General features: G+C 40.2%; 1 protein-coding gene across 1 annotated transcript in view; it reads left to right on the forward strand.

Moving 5' to 3' along the window:
* Positions 1-14,684, forward strand: part of PTDSS1 (phosphatidylserine synthase 1) — a 190,170-nt gene extending 175,486 nt beyond the window's left edge. Inside the window, 1 exon segment of the mRNA XM_053715226.1 lies at positions 13,632-14,684. Coding sequence (XP_053571201.1) covers positions 13,632-13,738 — 107 coding nt within the window. The 3' untranslated portion in view covers positions 13,739-14,684.
* Positions 14,685-20,471: the final 5,787 nt, after the last annotated feature.

Below are 20,471 nucleotides of genomic sequence, written 5' to 3' on the forward strand. Positions count from 1 at the left end.
AGGGTGAAATTTCTGATTCTGGAAATGTTTTACCTCACACAGATTCGGATGTTATGTCATTTAAATTTAAGCTTGAACACCTCCGCCTGTTACTTAGGGAGGTTTTAGCGACTCTGGATGATTGTGACCCTATTGTGATTCCTCCAGAGAAATTGTGTAAAATGGATAAATATTTGGAAGTACCTACTTACACTGATGTTTTTCCGGTTCCTAAGAGAATTTTGGAAATTATTAGAAAGGAATGGGATAGACCCGGTATACCATTTTCTCCCACTCCTAATTTTAAGAAAATGTTTCCCATATCAGATACCATTCGGGACTCATGGCAAACGGTCCCTAAGGTAGAGGGAGCTATATCTACCCTAACTAAGCGTACTACTATACCCATTGAGGATATTTGTGCTTTCAAAGACCCTATGGATAAGAAATTAGAGGGTCTACTAAAGAAATGATATGTTAATCAGCGGTTTCTTTTACAACCTACGGCTTGCATTGTTCCAGTAACTACTGCAGCAGCTTTTTGGTTTGAGGCTCTAGAAGAGTCTCTTAAAGTTGAGACTCCATTAGATGACATTTTAGATAGAATTAAGGCTCTCAAGCTAGCTAATTCTTTTATTACTGATGCCGCTTTTCAAATTGCTAAATTAGCGGCAAAAAATGCAGGATTTGCTATTTTAGCAGGTAGAGCATTGTGGCTCAAATCTTGGTCTGCTGATGTGTCATCAAAACATAAGCTTTTAGCTATTCCCTTTAAAGGTAAGACCCTTTTCGGACCAGAATTGAAGGAAATCATTTCTGATATTACAGGAGGTAAAGGCCATACCTTACCTCAGGATAAGTCAGTTAAAATGAGGGGTAAACAGAATCATTTTCATGCCTTTCGGAACTTTAAAGGAGGACCCCCTGCTTCTTCTTCTTCCTCAAAGCAGGAAGGGAATTTTACCCAATCTAAGTCGGTCTGGAGACCTAATCAGAACTGGAATAAGGGTAAACAATCCAAAAAGCCCGCTCCTGCTCCTAGGACATCATGAAGGGGCGGCCCCCGATCCCCGGGTCTGGATCTAGTAGGGGGCAGACTCTCTTTCTTTGCTCAGGCTTGGGCAAGAGATGTTAAGGATCCCTGGGCACTAGAAATAGTGACCCACGGTTATCTATTGGAATTCAAGGACTTTCTCCCAAGAGGGAGATTTCATCTTTCAAAGTTATCTGCAAACCAGATAAAAAGAGAGGCGTTCTTACGCTGTGTAAAAGACCTTTCTACTATGGGAGTAATTTGTCCAGTTCCAAAATTGGAACAGGGACAGGGATTTTACTCAAACCTATTTGTGGTTCCCAAAAAGGAGGGAACGTTCAGACCCATTTTAGATCTCAAGTGTCTAAACAAATTTCTAAGAGTTCCATCATTCAAGATGGAGACAATACGAACAATTTTACCAATGATCTAGGAGGGTCAATATATGACTACCGTGGACTTGAAGGATGCTTACCTTCATATTCCTATCCACAAGGATCATCATCAGTTTCTAAGGTTTGCCTTTCTGGACAAACATTATCAATTCGTGGCTCTTCCCTTCGGATTGGCCACAGCACCCAGAATCTTCACAAAGGTTCTAGGGTCTCTTTTGGCGGTTCTCAGATGGCGAGGAATAGCGGTGGCGCCTTATCTGGACAACATTCTGATTCAGGCGTCAACATATCATCTGACAAAATCTCACATGGACACAGTGTTTTCTTTTCTGAGAACTCACGACTGGAAGGTGAACATAGAGAATAGTTCACTTGTCCTACAGACAAGGGTTCCTTTCTTGGGAACTCTGATAGACTTGGTAGCCATGAAAATATTTCTGACGGAGGTCAGAAAATCAGATTCTAAATACTTGCCGAGCACTTCAGTCCATTCCTCGGCCATCAGTGGCTCAGTGTATGGAAGTCATTGGATTAATGGTAGCGGCAATAGACATCGTTCCGTTTGCTCGCTTTCATCTCAGACCACTGCAACTGTTCATGCTCGGACAGTGCAATGGGGATTATGCGGATTTATCTCCTTTAGATAAATCTCGATCAAGAGACCAGAAACTCTCTTCTTTGGTGATTGTCGCCGGATCATCTGTCCCAAGGGACTTGTTTCCGCAGACCCTCGTGGGTAATAGTAACAACAGATGCCAGCCTTCTGGGCTGGGGTGCAGTTTGTAACTCCCTGAAGGCTCAGAGTGTTTGGACTCAAATGGAGTCTCTTCTTCCAATAAATATTCTGGAATTGAGAGCAATATTCATTGCGCTTCAGGCATGGCCTCAGTTGGCTTTGGCCAAATTCATCAGATTCCAGTCGGACAACATCACGACTGTGGCATATGTCAATCATCAAGGGGTTACAAGGAGTTCCTTAGTGATGATAGAGGTATCCAAGATAATCAGTTGGGCGGAGAGCCACTCTTGTCATCTGTCAGCGATCTACATCCCAGGAGTAGAGAACTGGACAGCGCTGCGGAATATGTTGGCGCTTAATAAATAAAGTATAATAATAATAATAACTGGGAAGCAGTCGACAGACTTTTCATCCGGGGGAGTGGGAACTTCACCCGGAGGTATTTCCCTCATTGATTCTCAGATGGGGCAGACCGGAATTGGATTTGATGGCATTCCAATAGAATGCTAAGCTTCCAAGATACGGATCTCGTTTAAAGGGTTCCTCAGGCCGAACTAATAGATGCCTTGGCAGTGCCTTGGTTGTTCAGCCTAGCTTATGATGTGTTTCCGCCGTTTCCTCTCCTCCCACGCGTGATTGCTCGAATCAAACAGGAGAGAGCTTCAGTGATCCTGATGGTGCCTGCGTGGCCATGCAGGACTTGGTATGCGGATCTAGTGTTTTATAGATTTAGTGTGAAGTGATGCGCTTTGCTCTCCCAACTAGCCAATCTTAATATACTATCTCCTTCCTAGATAGTTCAAATATGGTATACAAATAACAATAAGGGTAGATGGCGCTAGATAGTCACAATTTTCCAACAAACTGATTCCCAATCTGTAGTTCAATCAAATCTATAACAACTTTTATTATCAGTATTTTTTAACAATTTTGCTCTAATAGACCAACTTGTACAGTAAAATTTCTTCAAGCTTTCATAATGCAAATAAATCTAAAATCATATATATTAACTGACTGTCAGCTTTAAAACATCTTAAAAAACGTTTGATAGACACAATATCTCTAAAATTCTTGCTACAGTGACTGCTTCGTTTCTATGCAGTTAGAAAATACAGCTCTAATGCTTCAAATGTAAAACATATTCACAGTGATAAATGACAGCGGTATCTCTTTAAATTTTTTTTTTTTTTTTTTTTTTTTTGCCTGCAGGCTGTAACGTTTTTTCAGATAGTACAGTCTTTCCTTTGTGTGCTGTTTTCACAGACAATTGATGCAGGTGCTTTTAAGTTGCAAATTACAGTCTCTGCTTCTATTAGCAATTGGTGTGGGTGTATTTCTTTAAAAAACTTTGTGCTCTGAGACAAGGTGATTATACAGTTCAGAGTATAATAAAATATAGAGATACCGCTGTCATTTATCACTGTGAATATGTTTTACATTTGAAGCATTAGAGCTGTATTTTCTAACTGCATAGAAACGAAGCAGTCACTGTAGCAAGAATTTTAGAGATATTGTGTCTATCAAACGTTTTTTAAGATGTTTTAAAGCTGACAGTCAGTTAATATATATGATTTTAGATTTATTTGCATTATGAAAGCTTGAAGAAATTTTACTGTACAAGTTGGTCTATTAGAGCAAAATTGTTCAAAAATACTGATAATAAAAGTTGTTATAGATTTGATTGAACTACAGATTGGGAATCAGTTTGTTGGAAAATTGTGACTATCTAGATATAGTCTAAATTTAGAAGAGAGGTTTGAGAATTATCCCTCACTATATACCACTATTTAGTTACCCAATTGCTTTTTAGCGCCATCTACCCTTATTGTTATTTTTATGCGGATCTAGTGGACATGTCCTCTCTGCCACCGTGGAAACTTCCATTGAGACAGGACCTTCTTATTCAAGGTCCTTTCCAACATCCAAATCTAATTTCTCTGCAGCTGACTGCATGGAGATTGAACGCTTGATTTTATCTAAGCGAGGATTCTCTGATTCAGTTATCAATACTTTGATACAGGCTAGAAAGCCTGTCACTAGAAAAATCTATCATAAGATATGGCGTAAATATCTTTATTGGTGTGAATCCAAGGGTTACTCATGGATTGGATTGGAGAAAGGGTTATCAGCGAGTTCCTTAAAGGGACAAATTTCAGCTTTGTCAATTCTGTTTCACAAACGTTTGGCAAATATACCAAATGTTCAGTCTTTTTGTCAGGCTCTATCTAGGATTAAGCCTGTATTTAGACCTATTACTCCTCCCTGGAGTTTGAATTTAGTTCTTCAAGTTCTTCAAGGGGTTCCGTTTGAACCTATGCATTCCATAGATATTAAACTGTTATCTTGGAAAGTTTTGTTTTTGGTTGCTATTTCTTCTGCTCGAAGAGTTTCTGAGATTTCATCGTTACAGTGTGATTCGCCTTATCTCATATTTCATTCTGATAAGGTGGTTTTACGTACCAAACATGGTTTTCTTCCTAAGGTTGTTTCGAATAAGAATTTTAATCAGGAAATTGTTGTTGCTTCCTTGTGTCCTAATCCTTCTTCTAAGAAGGAGCGTATGTTACATAACTTGGACGTGGTCCGTGCCTTAAAGTTTTACTTACAGGCAACTAAGGTTTTCCGTCAATCATCGTCATTATTCATTGTTTATTCCGGAAAGCTTATGGGTCAGAAAGCTACGGCTACCTCTCTTTCTTTTTGGCTGAGAAGTATCATCCGCCTGGCATATGAGACTGCTGGACAGCAGCCTCCTGAAAGAATTACGGCTCATTCTACTAGGGCTGTGGCTTCCACATGGGCTTTTAAAAACGATGCATCTGTTGAACAGATTTGTAAGGCTGCAACTTGGTCGTCCCTTCACACTTTTTCCAAATTTTTCAAATTTGATACTTTTGCTTCTTCTGAGGCTATATTTGGGAGAAACGTTCTTCAAGCAGTGGTGCCTTCCGTTTAGGTTCCTGTCTTGTCCCTCCCTTTCATCCGTGTCCTATTGCTTTGGTATTGGTTTCCCACAAGTAAGGATGAAATCCGTGGACTAGTCATATCTTTGTAAAAGAAAACTTAATTTATTCTTACCTGATAAATTACTTTCTTTTACGATGTGACGAGTCCACGGCCCACCCTGTTCTTTTTAAGACTGTTTTTCTTTATATTTTTTGTAAACTTCAGTCACCTCTGCACCTTTTAGCCTTTCCTTTTTCTCTTCCTATACCTTCGGCCGAATGACTGAGGGTGGAGGGGAAGGGGAGGGGCTATATATACAGCTATGCTGTGGTGCTCTTTGCCACTTCCTGTTAGCAGGAGGTTAATATCCCACAAGTAAGGATGAAATCTGTGGACTCGTCATATCGTAAAAGAAAGTAATTTATCAGGTAAGCATAAATTTAGTTTTTGTGTAAGAATTGTGCATTGTTCCACACTCCTTTACAAAGGGCAAACAGCAAAATCTGTGACCTAGGTTTTCAAATTGCCTAAACCAGCTATTTGATTTGCAGCATTTGCTGGTTGCAGAATTTTGTTTTCTGTCCTCTCTGAAGGAATGTGGGATAAGCATACATTTTATTTTTTTTAAAAGCAGATTTTAAATGTCCTTGCAAGAGCCCTATCACAATTTAATGAGCCTTAAATATAGGAGCATTATCAAATTTGGTTTGTGTAATATAAATTTATATATTTCTATATATGATGAATATGATTATAATTAATAACAGCATTTGTTTGAAAGTGCCTTAAATTTTCATAGAGCTGGGTAAATGGGTAGGTTACTGGGTTGTTTTTTATCACACATTCATAAATAGTCTTAGAATCCTTTACACACATGTGCACACTCACACAAACACACATACATAAATACTCCACAAATACTGCCACACACACCCTTTTCAGATAAAAAAAATTTAGAGTAAAAAATACACAGTGTCTGGAATTTCTTCTTAAAAGGGAAGAGTCCACAGCTGCATTCATTACTTTTGGGAAATACAGAACCTGGCCACCAGGAGGAGGCAAAGACACCCTAGCTTAAATACATCCCCCATTTCCCTCATCTCCAAGTCATTCTTTGCCTTTCATCACAGGAGGTTGGTAGAGAAGTGTCAGAAGTCAAGATAGTCTCTCATGGAGGCTAGTACTCTTCGCAATGGGACTGGAGTTTTAATTTATCCTGTCAGCCTCTCGGTGAGAGCATGAATGAAAGTTAGAGTCCGGAGATGCAGGGAGAGTTTTCCTGCAAACCCATCCCGACTCCTATTAACAGCTCCTTGGTAATCAGCGTTGACGAGTTTCGCTGCCTAGCTTTCTTTACTCAAGTCCATGTCAGAAGCGAGGCTACTATCTGTCACACTTGAAGGGCCGTGTTCCTGTTCCACAGCGTAGATTCCGGTAAGATTGTTTCATTTTATTTTGATATGTGCATGTAATGTTAACAAAGCAAGGTAGGGTCCCAGTGGGACTCCTTTTATCTTATTAAGGAATCATGGGTTAATATCTCCTAAGGGTGGTTATTGAACAGGGGGGACTTTTAATCATGTTTGTTATATGGTTCTATCTGCAAATGTGTTGATATATACTTAGGCTCACGGCCTTTACGAAACATAACAGCCTTCTTCTAATGACGCAATCTTTCCAAATTGTGCTCCCTTTTCAGTACTGGCACGGTGCACCTCGTGATGGGTGCGGTTACGTTGTTTTTCACTTCCGTATGCTGTCTGTAGGCGACCAAGAGAGTCTTGCTCATTGGTTGTCTGGTTCACAGGAGGTGGTGAGTGCCCCAGCCATTGGGGGTGTTAAAGGGTGCCAGTTAGTTTTTTGTGATTCTAAAATTATGGAGGATTCTGATATGCGCAACACGGATGCCTCCGATACGGAAGATGTGTCTTGTGATGAATATGAAATGGCTCGGGTAATCAATGCCCATCAGTTATGTTCCGATTGCCATTCTAGAGTACTCTCTTCTCCCGAAGCAGGGAGTTTAGAGTGCGTTGAGCCATCCACCTCCGCGGTTTCCATGATCCGTGAAGCAAGTGCCCCAATCTATTTCCAGGCTACGCAAGCAGGTGTCCCTATGGCCTTTACTCCTCCGGAGGGTGGCTTGTTTCCTCCAGAGGTTACAGCATGGTTCCGCATGGCCATTTCTATGGCGCTGAATCATTTATATCTCCCAAGTGAAGTATTTCTAAGATACTGTCCGTGTTCCGTTAACCAGGGCCCGTTGAGCGTGAGATCGACCGATTCCGTACAGCCTTCTGGGGAGGTGTTGGCCCCTGAGGCTTCAGGGGCCCCTATCTCGTGGCCAGGGTCTTCAGTTGATTTTGCCTTCCGTTATAGGCTGGCTCGCCTTCGTGTTCTTTTAAGACATGTTTTGACAACATTGGAGTATCCCAGTCCTAGCTGGTCTAGGGATCCGAGGCCTTAGAAGCTGGATGGCAAAATGGATGTGACGTTTGGTGGATGAAGCCAATCTCATTAACGTCGCCGTTTTTCTTTTTCTTCGTTTTTTTGTTCCAGTTCTGTGCTTGGGTGAATGGGGTGTGGCCTTCATTTTATTTTGTTTGATCTGGATGGATGTGTTTAATTTTTTTTTTTTTTTATTAAGCTCACGTCTGTTAGATTTTCGTTTTTATGAACGTTTTTCTCTAAAACCGATACTTGCGATTTATGTCGCGTGGGCACTTCCTCAGAAGTTGCGCACTTGTTGAACAATAGAATTATGTTTTTCTAGTTCATTTATTGATCCTTCGTGATGAATTTTCTTGGACCTTGGGCAGTTCTAGAGTGTCCTTATACCAGACAGGTACTGGTTGGATACTTTTTCGGCTGTTTCCAGGGTTTATGTCACCCTTGTGGTGCTGATTAATCCTGCTGTATTCTGAATTTAGGCCTACTCTATGGACTCCGGGCTCGAATCCTACCAAAGTATGAGGCCTGTTGTTTAAACACAACCCCACCGTACGGAGGGTTATGAGTGCCAATCTAGGTTGGTTCTTCGGGCTTCTCGCCTGGGATACGGATCTGTTTTTGCAGACATCATCATGGTTCCTCAGGTCCCTGGGGATTCAGAACCATTATTCCATTCTTTGGAGTTAGGAAATGTGTGTGACCTATGTGGTCTGGTGTGCAAAGTGATTGATTTGCTTTTTCACTCGAGGTTCTTCCAGATGCTGACTCTTTAGCCTATTAAGCATTTTATTGCGGTGACAAAGTTTCCTTCCTTCCTGCCTTGGGTGGATCATATGGTCTGGATGCGCGGGCATGTTTTTTCTCTGCTCAGAGTTGTGTTACTCTAAGAGTTGGTGTGCAGGGGTTCCCTGCCCTCTGTGGGGAGCTGTGAAGCCCTAGCTTTTGCCTGCTTAAAGATTTTGGAAGATAGATCCTTCAAGCAACTCTAGCCTTGGGGCTTGTCAGTAAAGAGGCGAGGTCGGTTATGGAGTGCCGCCCTTCTGGGGTCAGGTAGTTAACCATTTATCCTCAATGCTCCATTAGGGGCTTCATGGGCGGTGTCTTCAGTTCAATTCTCTGGGATGGCGAGCAGGGTAGAGGGTTCTCATTTGCCTTCGGTTGTCGTGGCTACCTTGCCTATGCGTGTAACACGTATTAACGCTTGCCTACGAGATTTCTTTGTGATCCAAGTGCCCTGGGTGCTAAATCTTAGACCGTTAAGTAAGTTCTTTGTGACTCTTGGGTTTGAGCCTATTACTAGATCACCAAGTCTACGGACTTTAGAGGTGCGTTTCTCCTTGTAGGAAGCAGCTTAGGGTTCCTCTGGATGTTGGATCTTTGATTGTTTCTGTTTTCAAGGACCCTGGCTTAGGTATTTGTCTCTTCTTGGATGGGTGTGGACGGTTCGATCTCACACTAGATGTTTGTGGTCCCGCGGGCCTCTCTCCGTAGAGACTGGGACTCTGTGAGAGATGCCCATTGTTTTGCGGCTTAGGCTTTAGGTCCTCCTGACGGTTCCCTTCTGGTCTTCTGGCGCATTTACGCTGTTCCTGTAGACTCCAGGTATCTTCCCCTGGGTTGGCGAAATGGCCGAGGGGTCTCGCCTCTATGGTAGGGTAGTTTTCCGTTGTTTATTTCCCTTCTCTTCTAGAGCTGGGGTTTGGTTCTCTGGGTTCGGAGTTACCTTAGTATTCGGAGCGACCTGTGGGTCCTTGGTGGCTTGCCTTGTAAGGGTATTTTCCCTTCTTGCGTTCCAGAATCCTGGAGGGGGAGTTGCGATGTAGTGACTGGTTCCTCTGTTCCTGCAGCGAGAGGCTGAGCGTTTGATCCCTATGGGGCTCCTGCTATAGGTTGGATTCTGATATATGGATGCTGAGGGTCTGAGGGCCTTCTTCCCTTGGGAAGTGTTCCTTGTTTTTAGAGAATCCAGAGTGTCTATGAATGTAGATCACAAAAGAAGGCGCCTCCTAGTGTAATACTGCAAGTGGAACCAGCAATAACAATGAGTGAAAATATACTCACAAATAAAGCAGCACCAAGTGTGCTAAGTGGCGCAAGCTGAGATCTTACAGTTTCCCAGCAAACTGATCCTCAAGAGGATGTAGTGGCCCAGGTGTGCCAATGGATCGGTCCAATAAAGCTCAGGCTTCCATGATATTCAGCAAAAATTTTTATTAAAACCAATATTAAAAGACAATGGGTATGTACATTACCCAAACTGATTAAAAATAATTTAGGCAACAGATTGCAACGCGTTTCTCAGCTTATCCCTAGCCATTTCATCAGGCATCTGAAACAGCTAGGGATAAGCTGAGAAACGCGTTGTAATCTGTTGCCTAAATTATTTTAATCACTTTGGGTAATGTACATACCCATTGTCTTTTAATATTGATTTTAATGAAAAAAAATTTCTGAATATCATGGAAGCCTGAGCTTTATTGGACCGATCGATTGGCACACCTGGGCCACTACATCCTCTTGAGGATCAGTTTGCTGGGAAACTGTAAGATCTCAGCTTGCGCCACTTAGCACACTTGGTGCTGCTTTGTTTGTGAGTTTATTTTCACTCTTTGTTATTGATATTGCTGGTTCCACTTGCAGTATTACACTAGGAGGCGCCTTCTTTTGTGATCTACATTCACAGATACTCTGGATTTGCTGTTTTGTAAGGAGAGGAGCTGCCATGACTACGAACTTTGATCTACTGCGGAAGTATAAGCCTATCAGGACAGAAGATTGTTTTTGGGACTATATCCTCCAGCACAGCAACACTTATCAAAGACTCAGATAAGACTTTATTTCTTGTGCATATTGTACCCCTGTTGCACTGCTCATTCTTGTATTTATAAGTTTGAATTTATACATTTTATGTCATATATCACTTTATCTGGGTTCTCTTATACATCATCACTAGTTTTTGTTTAGTTGAGTGCCCCTTAGAGTTGGACACGCTAGTGTCATCAACAGGTCATTGTTTTTAGAGTAGACAGCCATGTAGGGGGTTTCGTACCCGAGCACAATGTCTATCCTGACTCATGGTAGCATACCGTTTGTAGTAACGGTCAGCAGTCTAACCGGGGGCTTTGTTCCTACGTTGACCCTTCCTTTTTCTCTTCCGGAAGTCTGGGACTCTTGTCTTTGGTTTTGACTAGCCTTTGGGCTGGGACCATTATCCTAGAGGGAAGATTGGGGGTTACTCTATGCAGGGTTGACCGTTTTCTTTAGAGTCGGTTCTCTCCTTTGTGGGATGTCTTGGATGTCCTCCTCTTTTTCACTGGTGTTCGGTGCTGGGAGGGGACGCTCCTTTGAGCCCGATATTCGGAGGGCTGTGAGCCCTTGGAAGGTTTGCAGTTGAATCCAGCTACAGCTATTGCACTTCGAGGGTGTAACTAGCTACAGCTAATTGCACTTTGACTGGGTGTTGACAATCTTTGAAACGCCTTTCGGTGTTTGGGTTTAGCAACGGTGAGTCAGCTTGCTACCTGGAAGCTGGTCATTGGGCGTTTCTGTTCAGACTGTTGGTTTTCTTTTTGGAGAACTCTTTACTAGCTGCTGGGATAGTTATCCTATTTCTGCTGTCTAGCTTGCAGGTCTAGATCTAATATGAGACAACAAGGAACTCATGGTTTTCCTGGAGTACCTTTGGGTATGCTACAGGGTCAGGGATATGAGGGTGTTCCTCAAGTCCTTTTTGGGACATGTTTCCCTGTGTATGGATCTCTTTTTTTTCTGGCCTTGTGTTTCTAGGGAGTTTGTCTCCCTGGGCGTTGCTATTGAACGACAACAATGGGTTGTTTTATGTTCTGCAGAGTGGAATGATACTTTGGATTTTTCATGACAATCTGTTCTCCTTTTTGGGGACAGATAACGGTCATTGTCTTGGCCGGGTTCCTGCATGGGAGTTGTGATCCGCGGGGCTGACTGCTCAGAGGTTGTTTGGGCTTGACGGACTCTGGGACTGAGTGGTTTACTTCGGCTTTGCCGGCGGTGTAACTAATGTGCAGTTAACTGGGCTTCGGGTTCTCTCCCGTGTCGTCTATTTTTTTTAGGGTGTCGAGTAATCAGGCTGTGGTGCCTCTCAAAGGGGCCGCCTTTTATACCCACACGTTGTTTGCATTCAGAGTCCTCTAGCTTGGGTATTCTTTTTCCCAAAAGTAATGAATGCAGCTCTGGACTCTTCCCTTTTAAGAAGAAAAAAATAAATTATGCTTACCTGATAATTTAATGTTATTCTCAAGGGAAGAGTCCACAGCTCCCGTCCGTGTTTTTATCTATGAGGCGGCTGTAATTTTTTTGTTCTTCTGGCACCTTTTTTCATACTGATATTTCTCCTACTGTTCCTTGTTCCCTCTGCAGAATGGCTGGGGGAGGTATTTAAGCCTTTGACCTGGGGTGTCTTTGCCTCCTGCTGGTGGCCAGGTTCTGTATTTCCCAAAAGTAATGAATGCAGCTGTGGACTCTTCCTTCAGAAGAAAATGAAATTATCTGGTAAGCATAATTTATGTTTTTCGCTATTACTGTACCACAGGCAGAGCTATCTTTAGAATGCAAGGGATATAATATTTTGTATGACATATTTAAAGGGATAGGAAAGTCAAAATTAAACTTGCACGATTCAGATGAAGCATATAATTTTAGGACACTTTTAAATTTACTTCTATTTTCAAATTTGCTTTATTCAATTGGTATCCCTTTTTTAAAAAGAATGCGCACATATCCTACACTAGTGGGAGCAAGCTGCTAATTGGTGCCTGCACACATTTGTCTCTTATGATTGGCTAACTAGATGTGTTCAGCTATCTGCCAGTAGTGCAATGCAGGTTTTTCAGCAAAAGAAAACAAGATAATGAAGCAAATTTGATAATAGAATTAAATTGGAAAGTTTTTAAAATTGTATGTTCTATCCAAATCATGAAAGAGAATTTTGGGGTTTCTGGTCCCTTTAATTTGCTTAATGCAAAATTAACATCTAAATGCGGAAATATAATATGCAAGTGTTTGAAGTAGAGAATTTCTAAATAATATCCACTAGATGGTGCCGACACCACATCAAATTCTAACTTTAGTTTGACAGTTGCAGATTCTCATAAAAGTAACTACGAATTATGTACTTTTTTATATATAAATACAAATAATGTTTGTTTACCAGCCCATTAAATCCACCTTCAAAAAGGTTTGGTTGATCTGGTTACTAAGCAAATTTGACCTTGAAGGGAAAGGGGTCTGCTTTTAATCAATCTAATTGTTAGTTTACCAAACCATGCAAGTTTTTACAGGTTACAGAAATTAGCTTTTTGCCCTCTCTAGGAAGTGTAAGACAAAGAACAATTTATTATGTATTTAATGTTTTAACAGGTAATCCTAATAAATAAAAGTACTCTGCCCTCTTTGTTGCATCACTCTAGACATATAGACATGCTGTATTTTGGTGCAGGGCCATGGTGACTGCAGACTGCACAGCTGTGCTCTTTATGTGACTTTAACTGGTATATAATTGTATCATGGTGTCCCATAAAACAACATTGGCAAGTGCCTTTGATGTTACATTTTTAAGTTTGATATTACATGTGCTAAATGTATACTGAGCTGTAGCCAGCTGACTTTCTCAGTGTAGATACTAGTTAAGTTTAGAGTGATGTTTGGTCAAACACAATGTTGTATTGGTTGCAGATTCACATTTGAAGCCACCTAAAGTTGTCATTTATCTAAAGCAGTGTCCTCAAGTACCCCCAACAGGCCAGGTTTTTTATATTATAGCTGAACTAGAGCACAGATGAAATAATCAGCTGTGTGAGAACAGGTTAGTTACCCTGGTTATTTCACCTGTGCTCTAGTTCAGATATAATGAAAACCTGGCCTGTTGGGGGAACTTGAGGACCGTGGTTGAGAAATACTGGTCTATACTGTATACTGTATGTAGTATACTGAACTAAACTATAATGTGGGTTGGTAATTTCACAGTCTTTTTGTAAACTATAACTCTGTGAACTCCAAATTGCCTAAATATATATTTTCTTGTTTGTTTTTCTTCATGCCCCTTGATTTGCAGTTGAGGCTCCATCAAAACAGAATGAGACCACATCATCTTCATCATCCTCCTCAAGAAGAAAGAATCGCTCCAGAACAAAAGTAACCAATGGTGTAGGCAAGAAATAATCTGGGCATCCAGAGTGCACCATAAAATGGAAGAAGAGAATGAACCTGGTTCTGAGACTGTTGTACTGTGGTTCATACACATAAGGATGGAAAGAAACCTTAAAAAGATGTGTGCCAGAATCTTCAGCACTTTAATGTTTCTTATGTGATTATGACTTCCAATCATCGCCTGCTGTCTTGGCTCTTAGAACCTTTAAAGATATTCTGGCAATTTGTAACCACTTATAACTGGTTCACAAGACAGAACAAGCTGGCAAGAGAACTGATGACAGGTTTAGTCTGACAGTTTGCCCTTTATTTCTCATGCTAACATAGATGACCATGGAGCCTGAGCTTCATTTCTTTAAACCTGGTCATATATTATTTTACAGTGTACCAGCTTCTTTTTGTTGTTGTTGTTTTTTTCTTTAGTATTAGGCTCCAAACACGTTGCTGCCTGGCCAGGTTTGCATGCTTTTAGTGTGTTTATTTTGTTGTGTCTAAAGAGAGCTCCTTTTAAAAACAGTCATTATAGGGAGCTGTATATTTAATTTGCATAAATATGTATGCATTGGCTCGTGGAAATTACAGGTTGTTTTCTACTATAGTATTCTATGTATCAAATCACATATACAAACCTCACGGCCATAATGTTTTTAAATGTGATGTTATTTTTGTTTACTGAATCTCATTTCTTCCAACTCGTATTCAAGGGTTGGTATGTAGCATTTAAAAACGCACAGAAACGGGATGCCAAAATATACTTTGGAAAAGTGTATTTGCCATAAAGTGCTTAAGGAGAGGTTTGATTTTTTTTAATTTGGGAATAAAGAAAATGCCCATCATACATGCACAAAATAAACCACTTTAAAATAAAACAAACTACTTTTATTCAGTTGTACATTTACCATGAAACAAAACCCTTTGGCTGTGTTTTTTTGTCATATTAAAGTGCGATGTTTCTCAATGTGTCACTACTCTCAAATATAGAACATAGACCCTGTATATATAGGAATTAGCCAATAATTCCATTCAGGTAGCTGGACCTGGTCTGAAAATGAAGTTCCCAGGGCTACACCAGGTTCAGGATGCATAGACATCTTCTTGAATTTGTGCTTAATGTAATAAAACAGAACTTTGTGAGGAATCCGGCAGTTCCAAATAAACAATTTGCATATGGGCAAATGCATAAGTAGCCCAGCTGATTGCACTATACACCTGCACTCTGCAACTCTCCATTGTTGCCAACAAATCTATCTCTGAATTCTCCCAACTTTGTGAGATTTGTAGAAAAACACCATGCCAAAATATTTTAGAAACTCAGAACATCTGCTTCCAAGGTATGTAAATATCAAAGGATAAAACAATACTCTTTCCAAATTATGTGTCACGGTGAGCTTCTTCCATATATCTGCTATACACTATATCCAACTGATAGTGCATAGTAGATAGTCATCACACTTAATGCACTAAAATCCTGATATAATGCAGGAACAAAAGAAGCATGGTGTTTAATGCCAAAATTCAGCTCCTAGTTCCATACAATAGAAGAAAATAACCCTTACGTGATTCCAAATTCCACTCCAGTTTAGTGTCTGTTGATAGCACAGACCAGAAAGACACAGCTTCAGTTATGCCAACAAACACAAAAGCAGCTTCATATTAGACTGCTTTATTAAGCCTTTGGCTGCATTTATCTGTTGTTCCAGAATAAAACTAAATCTTCATTGAGGTAGGCCTAACTGTAGGCACAGCCTTCATCAGGATTTTATGTTGTCTAAATATGCAGTGAAAAACAAACCCGTATTCTAAGAACCTTCGCTAGAAGAACCAGCTGAAACTTTGGGAAAACCAGCTGAAAAGAGAAATCTTCACACACATATTTTTAGATAATAATTTGCCCTGAGGTAAAGCACCTATATACTTATTTTCTGTTTCTGATTGTCTATACATTAAACCAGGTATAGCCAACAAGTGGCTCATGAGCCAAATCTGGCCCTCTGACCAAGGGAAAAATCAGAGGGAAACTGATCATGTGTGCCATAGTTTTGTGGCCCTAGGCAAAAGTAGAACTAGAAATATGTGCTTTGGAGCCAATATTAGGTGGGTAAACATAGTGGCCACAACTCAAAAGAGCTCTCAGGAAGAGAAAGCAGTAGTAAGAGGGTACCCTGCAAACTTACCTAAAGCTGGCCATGTGCCACTCGACATTTTTTTTAAAGCGACATGACACCCATATTTTTTCCTTTATTATTCAGACATAGCATATAATTATAATTTTAAACAACTTTCCAATGTTCGTCTATAATCTAATTTGCTTAGTTCCCTTTGTATCCTTTTTTTAAAATACATACCTAGGTAGGCTCAAAAGCTGGGAGCAAGCTGCTGATTGGTGGCTACACATATATGCCTTTTGTCATTAGCTAACAGATGTGTTTAGCTAGCTCACAGTAGTGCATTGCTGCTTCTTCAACAAAGAATACCAAGAGAATGAAGTTATATTAATATTACAAGTAAATTGGTAAGTTGTTTAACCCCTTGAGTGCTAACGATGGCTCTGAGCCGTCGCAGAGTTTCCCACTCTGGTGCTAACGACGGCTCAGAGCCGTCACTAGCACTCTCCCACCTTGAGGGAGATCTGGGAGCTCCCACCCGCTCCTACCCCGGTGATCAGGCCTGCATAGTGACAGGCATCGCCGGGGCTTCACGTTATGCGTGGTGACGTCACCCCGCAACTTCATACTTAACAATGTTAAGTATAGGAGCAGGGGGCATGCTGCTTAGAAGTCTGTATCTCAGGCATCTAAGCAGCTACAGATCCCCAAGACCCACCGTTGGAAAGGTAATTACCTAACCTTACAACAGTGTACGTCTGGGGGGGGGGGGGGGGATTTTAAAAAAACCTTAAACAAGCTTAGCACCCAGGTGGGAAAGTGCTTAGCACTCAAAGGGTTAAAAATGTATGCTCTATTTGAAACATGAAAGAAAAAAATGGGTTTCATGTCACTTTAAAGTTTGTAAATATTGACCTGTGGCCCCTCTTTGTTACGAAGTTTGCCATCACTGCATTAAACCATTGAATGTGTGATAATGTTTTTAGGTGACTAAATGTTACTTAGGCTTCAAAAATATATCATTCAGTATTTTAAGCAAGAAATGATTACCAGGGGAATATAACGTTAAAGTATCTCCTGAAACTTAGAAGAAACCTTCAAATATAGAGTGATGTATCTGAGATAAGCAGCATAATTATAAAAAATGGTACTTCCTTCCTACAGTAAAGCACATCTGCAGTAAACTTGGAGCCTTACAAGGATTTTAAACTTTTGACTTTCTCTATAGTTAACAATATCTTCAGATCCTGTATGACCTTAACCAAAGCACCTGAGTCGAAACTACAAACAAAACTATTAATATTGCTAAAGCACTTAACTGCGCTGCAGTTGCATAGAAAGACATGCAGTGTGAAAATGAAGCGTAAAAACGCAGTGTAACATTTCAGAAATGGCAAAGCCAAATATAGCATTAATTTGGAACAAGCTCTGATCCCTTAAAGTGATGATAAATCCTAGCATTTTTTAAACGCTAGGATTTGCCAGTGCAACAAATAAAGGGGACTTTCAGTCACAAAGTATAAAATACTTCATGCTAAAAGTTCCTTTATTTGTCTGCAGCGTATGCCGCGCTAAGCACCTCAGGCTGCCCGAGGCAAGAACGCTATTTTTCAGTGAGGTGATCTTAGACAATAGCGTGCTAGCTATTCGGCATAATGCCAGCTGGCCTGCACGGCTATTGGCTAAGAGGTGGAAACATAGCGTTCTGCTGCGGGTGGCCTGAGGCCCTCAGCACAGCGAATGCTTCAGACAAATAAAGGAACTTTCAGCATGAAGAATTTTATATTTCATGACTGAAAGTCCCCTTGATTTGTTGCACTAGTAAATCCTAGTGTTTTTAAAAAATGCTAGGATTTACAATCGCTTTAATCACTAACATGCAAATCCTAAGGATGAATTATTAAAAAAAAATGTGAACAAAATAAACACTGTGCACGCAAGCAAACAATACAATCACCAAATATGTTTTCTTTAGATACAACAAATTTGGTGATTGTATTTTTTGTTTACAAGCACAGTGTTTATTTTCTGCACATTTTTTTTATTAATTCACTTGAGATTCTTTTTGTGTTACATTATTTTGTGAGACAATTTTTTTTGGTTTATATCCTAAGGATGAAAAATTGTGTGCATAATATGCCATATAAATATAGATGCAAAATGTCAAACATGGCAATGTGAAGTAGCTTAGAAAACCACTGTAGTGAATAACTAAATTAGCATGTAATTTTAAACAACTTTCCAATTTACTTTTATCGTCATTTTTGCTTTGTTTTCATGGTATTCTTAATTGAAAGGTAAACCTAGGTTGGCTCATATGCTAATTTCTAAGCCTTAAATGCCGCCTCTAATCTGAATGCATTTTGACATGTTTTCACAACTAGGGGCATTAGTTCATGTATGCCATATAGATAATGTTGAGCTCACGTCCGTGGAGTTACCTAGGACTCAGCAATGATTGGCTAAAATGCAAGTCTGTAAATAAAAACTGAAATAAGTGGGCAGTCTGCAGAGGCGAAAAGTATTTTAATATAACTGTGTTGGTTATGCAAAACTGGGGAATTGGGTAATAAAGGGATTACCTATCTTTTTAAACAATATAAATTCTGGTGTAGACTGTCCCTTTAAGGACCACTGGACACCTGCAGAGGCCATTTTATTTATGAGATTCCTCCCTGAGATACTATCATGGAGACCTTCAGCCACTACTCAGCAGATCATCACTGGTTCCAAAGCCGGTAGTTTTAGTTAGCTAAGGGACCAAGACTTCAGTCAGTGTTTACATCACCTGGAGTTGCGTCATCTTTGTGAGTACTACTCTCTTCTTTTTTCCAAAATATGTTATACAGTTACACACTAGGTGCACCATTTGTGTGTTGTTTATGTCCTCAAACTTAGGTTTCCCTACACTCTGCATTTTTAAACTTTGGCTGATAAATGAGAAAACATGTTTTTAGGATACATTTTATAAGACCTCCTAAAAGATTAATAAACTTTTGGTTGCATTTGGCTTAGTCAGCATAGGGTCTTCCTGGCTTGTCTTTTATACTAAAATTTATTGTAAACACTCATATTCATCTTTTTTAGGGATGTCTAAAGTTAAAGAAAAGCCCAGTATTAACAGTTGTTCAAACTTATCTTTTTGAGTCCATGCATTCTTAAGAATTGCAATTGTTGTCTTGGATGGTACTCATTTTGCTAGCGATTTCTTCTGTTACAAGGATATCTGTTATCTTTATCTTGTTAATACTGCTTTGCTTATCTTTCTTCAAAATTTTAAAATCAAACTATTCTGCCCAAGGATGTATCTTCAGTTACTATTAACCAGAGACTGTGGTGCTTTATCTTTGTCTGGCTCCTAAGACAGATAAGGGTGTGGTTAAGACACTGTAGTTTGATGTGGAAAGAACCAAATCTTTTCAGCTTTCTTTTCTGGACCTTGTAAGCAGTAAAAGGCTATAGTTACTTATTATGATTGTGGACTCTCATAATCTTATGAAAGAAAACATAATATATGCTTACTTCATAAATTAATTTATTTCATGATGGTGAGAATCCATTGGATCAGGGGACAACATAATAATTAAAGTATGTTGTAGATTTTATATAAATATACACTCACCGGCCAATTTATTAGGTGCACCTTGCTAGTACTGGGTTAGACTCCTTTCTCCAACATAGGTGTGTCCGGTCCACGGCGTCATCCTTACTTGTGGGATATTCTCTTCCCCAACAGGAAATGGCAAAGAGCCCAGCAAAGCTGGTCACATGATCCCTCCTAGGCTCCGCCTACCCCAGTCATTCTCTTTGCCGTTGTACAGGCAACATCTCCACGGAGATGGCTTAGAGTTTTTTAGTGTTTAACTGTAGTTTTTATTATTCAATCAAGAGTTTGTTATTTTAAAATAGTGCTGGTATGTACTATTTACTCAGAAACAGAAAAGAGATGAAGATTTCTGTTTGTATGAGGAAAATGATTTTAGCACCGTAACTAAAATCCATGGCTGTTCCACACAGGACTGTTGAGAGCAATTAACTTCAGTTGGGGGAACAGTGTGCAGTCTCTTACTGCTTGAGGTATGACACATTCTAACAAGACGATGTAATGCTGGAAGCTGTCATTTTCCCTATGGGATCCGGTAAGCCATGTTTATTAAGATAGTAAATAAGGGCTTCACAAGGGCTTATTAAGACTGTAGACTTTTTCTGGGCTAAATCGATTCATTATTAACACATATTTAGCCTTGAGGAATCATTTATTCTGGGTATTTTGATATGATTATATCGGCAGGCACTGTTTTTGACACCTTATTCTTTAGGGGCTTTCCCTAATCATAGTCAGAGCCTCATTTTCGCGCCGGTATGGCGCACTTGTTTTTGAGGACAGCATGGCATGCAGCTGCATGTGTGTGGAGCTCTGATACATAGAAAGGTCTTTCTGAAGGCATCATTTGGTATCGTATTCCCCTTTGGGCTTGGTTGGGTCTCAGCAAAGCAGATTCCAGGGACTGTAAAGGGGTTAAATATAAAAACGGCTCCGGTTCCGTTATTTTAAGGGTTAAAGCTTCCAAATTTGGTGTGCAATACTTTTAAGGCTTTAAGACACTGTGGTGAAATTTTGGTGAATTTTGAACAATTCC

This window comes from Bombina bombina, chromosome 5, assembly GCF_027579735.1.
Source record: "Bombina bombina isolate aBomBom1 chromosome 5, aBomBom1.pri, whole genome shotgun sequence".
In the NCBI taxonomy this organism is placed as follows: Eukaryota; Metazoa; Chordata; class Amphibia; order Anura; family Bombinatoridae; genus Bombina; species Bombina bombina.